Source organism: Hippoglossus hippoglossus, chromosome 14 (genome assembly GCF_009819705.1).
Source record: "Hippoglossus hippoglossus isolate fHipHip1 chromosome 14, fHipHip1.pri, whole genome shotgun sequence".
In the NCBI taxonomy this organism is placed as follows: Eukaryota; Metazoa; Chordata; class Actinopteri; order Pleuronectiformes; family Pleuronectidae; genus Hippoglossus; species Hippoglossus hippoglossus.
Genome location: NC_047164.1, coordinates 17,352,884 through 17,360,192, shown reverse-complemented (window position 1 = coordinate 17,360,192; position 7,309 = coordinate 17,352,884). Strand labels below are relative to the sequence as shown.

At 38.5% G+C, this 7,309-nt stretch overlaps 1 protein-coding gene across 2 annotated transcripts; it reads left to right on the top strand.

The window, feature by feature from the left end:
* The first annotated feature begins 2,512 nt into the window (after nucleotides 1-2,512).
* LOC117774336 (claudin-7-A-like) lies at nucleotides 2,513-7,099 on the top strand. 2 transcript variants are annotated; one of them, XM_034606691.1, is made up of 4 exons: nucleotides 2,516-2,999; nucleotides 5,283-5,447; nucleotides 5,535-5,619; nucleotides 6,107-7,099. In XM_034606691.1, the coding sequence occupies exons 1-4, from the start codon at nucleotides 2,777-2,779 to the stop codon at nucleotides 6,255-6,257; spliced, it is 624 nt and encodes a 207-aa protein (XP_034462582.1). In that variant the 5' UTR covers nucleotides 2,516-2,776; the 3' UTR covers nucleotides 6,258-7,099. The 2 variants fall into 2 exon arrangements, with proteins under 2 accessions (XP_034462581.1, XP_034462582.1); XM_034606690.1 differs by having other exon boundaries at nucleotides 2,513-2,999; nucleotides 5,283-5,619.
* The last annotated feature ends 210 nt before the right edge of the window (nucleotides 7,100-7,309 follow it).

Genomic DNA, 7,309 nt, shown 5'->3' with positions numbered 1-7,309 from the left:
AAATAAGATCATTTTTTTTATCTCTATCTGACTAAAAAGTGCAAAAGTGCCAAGTTTTCCTGGTTTGCTCTCGTTTTGTCATGTTGAATAGCTCAGTGATGTAATCTGATCACACTTCGCCCTCAGGTTACAGTGCTCCTGAAATGAAAGCTCTAAGTGTGAGCTTCCGGGAATTCTTCTTGGAGCTCCACCTTGTGTAGATGGCATAATATGTTGTTGTAGTGAGAATAGAGGTGCCTTCATTGGCTCACATATAAATAGTAATAAGTAAAGGCAGAATATGAACATATGGAAAATATTGGTAACAAAACCGATTTATTATTTACAGTAAAGATTGAAGGAGAAGAAGTTCTGCTCTTTTTCTTCTTTGTTTTACTGCAATAGACAATAAAAGTGTTTGGGGAAGTGTTGAGTAAAGGACAATAAACACAGTATGAAGTGGGAGCTGATTGTTACGGCCACATTGTCCATTGTCCTGACCACAGAGCAAATGTGATGGAAAGAACTTGCATAAGGAAGTGGTCTGTGTTCCATTCATTTTTAGCAGGGAGGTTTTTAGGCATACATTCACTAGTGAGTGGAGTATCAGGGATCAGCATCTGCTTCCCAAGTAATAATGGTAACTATTGACAGTTTTGTTTTGTACTCTAAGGTACTCCTACACGTACTAATTATTAATTGGATGTATTATATGCTGTCATGAATACATCATTTATCAAAACGGCCTATACATTTTCGGTTTTGTTTGTAAATAGTTTGCTTACATGTAGTGGATACCTGTGTCACCCTGTTAGTAACATGTTAAAATGCTTATTGCTCAGTTTGTGTATAACTAAAAGTAGCCTATAAGTCTGAGGTCAGTAGTTCACATGAGTACAATGCTTAGTTTACTTAAAACTATTTTGCAGTCATGCAGTGTTTCTCCCAGAAATAAAACCTTTCATGTAATTTCTTAATTTTTATGTTGTATTTATATGAAAAGCAATATCCCACTTCCGTTTATGTTAATGCAACTTCCCATTCTACACAATTTGTAATGTTGCTCTTCTGTGCAGCTCCACTTCTTTTTAGGGCAACAGGGTAATATGCCTTTGCTTACCTGAAATATATCTGGCCTGCAGCTAAACAAAGAAATCATGGATAGTTGATGGTGCTGTATTTATGAAAATACATGTACTACAGATAAAAGCATTAAAAACACTTGTTGGTCTCTATCTTATGGTTGAAGTTATAATAGCCTATATATAATATGCACTGTGCCATTAATATTGTTGGCATATACTGGGTGTTTTTTTTGTAATTGTTAACTGTTGAAAAAGAATGTGTAGTTTAAAATCTTTAAACTTTTTCTCCTTACTATATATCTCACAGTCATTACAATATATTACTAATACTGGCTCAAGTGTCAACTTTTGTTTTGGAAATATTTGAAATTAGACCAGGACGGTATGACCAAAAATGATAGGATAAAAGATAAAGATAAAAACCTTTATATCAGTTGATATCGATAATTATCACAATAAATGCCACATTATTATTTTTGTTTCGTTTACATACTGATGTTTGCTCCTGAGTGAAGGTTGCGGTTTTAAACTCGTATCTGTGGACAGAGACTGACAAACACTTGACAACCAGCGAAACGTTTTACAAATCTGAGGTCGATCAATTGTGTGTTATACCCCCCCACTGTGCTTACACAGTGCAAAATAACTATATATCAATACATTTTGTTATTGATTTTGATGAAAATTATACTGCGATAATTATTGATATTGTTTTATTGCTCAGCCCTATTGGAAATAACATGACGTTTAGTGATACATTCAAAAAATACTCCACACATTTTTACAAGCATTATGAAATAGGATTGTCTGTATAGCATAATCATTAATAACCTAATTAATAATTAATAAATACAGAAAGAAAAATGTTACTAAATATTTAACTAATGACTATTTATTTAACTATATACATTATGAAATATTATTGTCTGTATAGCATAATCATTATAAACCAAATTAATAATTAATATATACACACTAATATGTTATTAAAGAATGGAAAATGCACTAAATATTTAACTAATGACTATATATTTAACAAATAAATAGATATAGATATAGATATAGATATATAAATATAATTATGACATATTATTGTCTGTATAGCATAATCATTTAAAATCAAATTAACTATAAACTATTAACTATATTTAAGTAGATATTAACTGAAGTTATTGTTTTTATAATGTATGTACATACTATAAATAGTAGTATATATATAAATGAAGTTATTATTGTTGACATCAGTGTGAGTTTTGCTTGTTGTTATGATAGACTGTATGTGATGAACACGTATCTCCGTGTGTACGGTGTCTCGTGTGGTTCAGTTTCAGTAAACCCTGACATCATGAAACTTCAGGTGTTCGACGCCACGACCTGATGAGTCGAAACTACGTGCGCGTCCCCGCCCACCAGCAACAGAAACCGCCTAAAAAAGCTCGTCCCCGCTGGTTCCTCACCATTCAAGGTGCGGAAGAGGAACAGGTGCGCAAGGAGCTCCCGAGAAGAAGAGAATAAAAAACATCTTTAACTTTTAACTTTATTCAGAGAGACGAAGAGAAACTCAACCTATTTAAACTAAAGAAGCGAGCCAGTGAGCAGCCGAGCGACTTTAACTACAGCCAGAGAGGAGTGGGGGGTTTGTACCTTCACAGCAGGTGAGCGACTCTCTTTCGAAGAAGAAGAAGAAGAAGCAGCAGAGGAAGAAGAGGGAAATGGCCAATTCCGGGCTCCAGATCCTGGGCTTCGCCCTGGCTCTGTTGGGAGTCATTGGACTGATCATTGGGACCATTCTGCCGCAGTGGAAGATGTCCGCCTATGTGGGGGACAACATCATCACGGCGGTGTCCATGTACGAGGGGCTGTGGATGACCTGCGCCTTCCAGAGCACCGGGCAGATCCAGTGCAAGGTGTACGACTCCATACTGCAGCTCAACAGTGAGTAACTCCGCTCTTTCAAGTTGTTTTCGATGAGTTGTGTCCTCTGGAGCAGAACGTCCCAAATGGAGACTGTTCGGATTGTGAGTCGTGGACAGGCCTGTTGAATGAGCGCCTTCGCTATCTTTCATATCTAAGAGAAACTTATCATGGCAGATTTCTTTTAATGACCAAAGTCTATAGTTCAAACTCTAAAGTTCTCATTGTAGTATTAATTCTACACAGTCATACCGTTTTTATTCAAATTATTTCACTCCCTCAACTTATTGTTTTCAGCTTTCATACAGATTTTATCTTTTTTTTTAAATTTTATTTATCCTTAAGCCTCTTAATCTATTACTTTTTGCTCAGGTAGTTTTAAATCTCTTATTTTGCTTTCCGATTTATTTAAACTGTGCTTTCAGTTAACGTGTGGCCGGGCGCGGAGACTGCCGTAAGGTGTTGTTCTTGAGGCCATTTTCTACAGTTGGTTGTGAACTCTTACCAGATCACTGTGGCTCGGACTAACCGGTTTTGTCACATATTAACTCCCCTTTTATTCCCTCGGAAAGTGCAGCTTACTCTGTTGAAGCCACACAGTCGGGCCTCGCCTTCACAGAGCCGCAGATCGGCTTCATGTCACTGCAGGATATCGTCTTTTAAATATAGACTAATGTTCAATTTGAACTCATTTCCTCTTATGTGGAAATGGGTGTATTACTCTTACACCTGGACAATGATTATCCTGTAGCCAGTAAAGCCAACACCCCTCCTCCACCTCCTCTTCCTCCTCCTGCATGTGTGGATAACCTCATTGTGGGACTTAAATTACACAGGTGGAGGTTAACCAACACCAGTATGGATCACTGTATAGTCAACACAGCCTCCCCCTCAACATAGCCTCCCCCTCAACAGACAGTTGCTTTGTCTTCGGCCTGCAGGCCACAAAACCATGCGTTCGTTGCATTCGTTCAGGAGTTGAAAATATTCAACTTTTTCTTTCAAAATGTATTAATACAATATATTGCATGTAGCTTTTAGTTTAATTAATCCAAATGTTTGAGCACAACACATAAAGGAAAGTTTAAACGAGTTCAGTCGGCCTTGCTTCCTGCTTATGTGGTGGTGTGGGTGGTTCAGGGGCAGTAGTAGAATTTAACTGCACACTGGTTGTTTCACTGGTCATCGTGTGGGCCAGGAACCAAAAAGAAAAAGCGCACGGAACTTCAGGTGTCTTTTATAACTCTTTATCTTCCTGTCTGCTATCGTAAAACCAGTGGTTAAATGGGTCACTAGTAGCACGATGGTTGGGTGGTTTCAAATTCAGCTGACTGGTAGAGAGCCCTCAGGCATAATGTGCCTTTTTATCGTTTTGTATACAGGTTCCTCTTGATTCAACAGGTTTGTTTTTTCTACATTTACTGCTCTAAAGAACATGTTGGCTATGGTGGCATAGCTCACAAAATGGCCATTTCCCCCAAATAGTGTATTTTTAAATGTTTTTTTTTCTCTTGCTTATCAAAACATTTGATAATATATCTACAGCACAATGCGTCTTTATCGCCTCTTCAAACATGAATACAAACCAACTTTGATAAACGTTGTGTAAGTAAAGCTTTGGTTAAGATATGGCGCAAGTGCACAAATAATGACTCACTACTCAGAAAATACCTGCTCAGGATCTACTAACACACATGTGTAGTTTTTAAAACATGGGACAATGGTTGGAAAATGTTTACGACAACGAAACCCCTGAACTGCTGCTTCAGCATTTAAAAGCCACTTTTGGACATTCTTCACATTCTAGCGTAGCTTCGATTTCGGAAACGTCCACCTGCTGAAAAGCGGCCTGTGTGCACCTGAAATTGGGAGTGTCTTCCTTGTAATGAAACCTGAAACCTGGTTAAACCTGTTTCTGACTTGCACGCATTGCACACCCACTCCCCTCAACCCCTCCTCCTCCTGCTGCAGTTTCTTTGGCCTTCCTGTTAGAGCCAGTTTCTGTGGTGCGTTGTTATAGGGAGTGGCGAAGAGACCCAAGAGACAGAAGCCAGTCTGTTACACACAAACAGTGACTGTTTTTAGGCGCATGAAAGCGACTCTGCAACAATATTAAGACTTTTAGATACAAGTGTCTAAATCAAATCATTGTAGATTTGAACTCTAATGCCAATAATTGTTTTTTTCTTTTTTAGTCTAGTAACACCTGTTAAGACTTGCCACACCCCGGCACAATGCTCTGACTGTTATTTGTTTGATATTTGTCAGAATAACCGAATAACCGTCTCCCGCCCTCCTTTCCAGGTGCCCTCCAGGCAACCCGCGCCCTCATGATCGTTAGCATCATCGTTTCGCTGGCTGGTCTGGGTGTAGCATGCATGGGAATGAAGTGCACCAACTGTGGAGGAGATGACAAAGCGCGCAAGTCCAAGATCGCCATGATTGGGGGCATCATCATCCTGATTGGATGTAAGAAGGCATTTAATCATTTCCTGTTTTTATTTTATCCCTGGATCTGTAAGCGCTTCATTACTAATGTTCTTCACTCTCTTACAGCTTTGTGTTCCGTTGTGGCCTGCTCTTGGTACGCTCACGACATCATCAGGGCCTTCTACGACCCTTTCACCCCTGTCAATACCAAGTAAGTCAATGGCAACATGTATGTTCTTGTGTACTCTGTGCTGTTATTTGGTCTCGAAATTCGCCCACATAAAAAACCTCGATCATTGATTGCACAGAACAGAATCCGTGAGCGGAAAGGTATATTCACGAGTTAGCATTTCTGCTCTATGGTAACAACAGTGGTGCTGGGAGCAAAGTGCTGAGCACTTCCCTGAACACTGACATTGTTCGCTTGGGGACAGTGGCTGATGTTCCCCTCCTTCGATTGGTCACTTTGAACACCGTAGTGCTTGTCCTGTTTTGTCTTTTTTTAATTTAATGAAATTTGCTAAGTTTAACTGGGACAGATGCCGTTTTCAGCAGAATGCATTGTGTCCAAACATGCTGGTTTATAAGATACTAGTCTATCCTTTCTATCTAAATATCTGCATCCACATTTACATCCATGATTCAAGCGCTGATAGCTTCTTTCTACTTTTTTAATGCTTGTAAATCTCTTTTTCAAGGTACGAGTTTGGGTCTGCCATCTTCATCGCATGGGCTGGCGCTTTCCTGGCCGTAGTGGGAGGTGCCATGCTGTCAGCGTCTTGCCCACGGGGCAAACCCTCACCCAAGTATCCCATCTCCAGACCTCCCAGCAGCAAGGAATACGTTTGAACGGGACTGGGACTCAATGAAAGGACACTTTGACATTTGTGCTTGTCCAACTCGGAGATTTTAACAACGTTGAAAAATATGTATCCAGCAGGCGACGATCAGTACCTGTTTGTTTTTTATTTAGTATTTTAGTTTCTTCAAGGCTGCCCTGTGATGTTACTGTAATATTATTTTAACAGACTCATTAAAGTTTTTAAATATATTAGCAGTTTACTTCTAAGAATGCGCTCACTGTCTTTGCCTTATCTGGAACTGCAGAGTGAAACAATCCAGCTGCCACCTGTAACACTCTAAGTTGTTCCACTGGTATGCAGTACATATTTTCACATGCTAGTGTGCTCTGCATTATTGGAGAATGCAATGTGTTAGGAAAATAGTCTGCATGCACTGAACAGAGATCAGATACGTCAGTGGTCAACTCTACAGCCATTTTATTCCTGTGTTGGCTACGTGCATAACAATGTGCTCCCATTTGTTCCCATGTTTGTGCCCTCTTTTTATGAACAAGACAATCATTCAACAGTTCAGACTAAATTTTTTTTAATCAAAAGGCTGCAGTGAAACTTTAAATATATAAATCGCAACTTACTGATTCCTTATTATTGCCAATATCAAACAGCGTGACAAATGTTGAGAGCCATTTCTCAACTCGTTCTGTAATGATTACTGTTTGTGTAAAATGGGCTTTGCTCGTGTTTGTATTTTTTTTTTAGAATTTTATTTACCATAAATATCGCTGCACTCATCAAATTCTCAGTTTTAAAAAACTTTTTAACATGTGATTTGTTGTGTGTTTCTTGTCTTTTTGTTGTACATAAAATAAAAGTGAAAAATACACTGTTTCTCGGTTTTGGACCTTAATTCAAGAGTTAACCTTGTTTCATACACCATGCCACTCAAGGAGCTTTACTAAAAAATGAGAATCTCAAAACAGTTTAAATGATTTAAATCTGGCCTGATTTACAATAAACAAATCATAGAATCTAAATTAAGGTATTATGGAGTTATTAAGTTATGTTGCAGTTGAAAATGTAAAATAAGAGGCTACAATA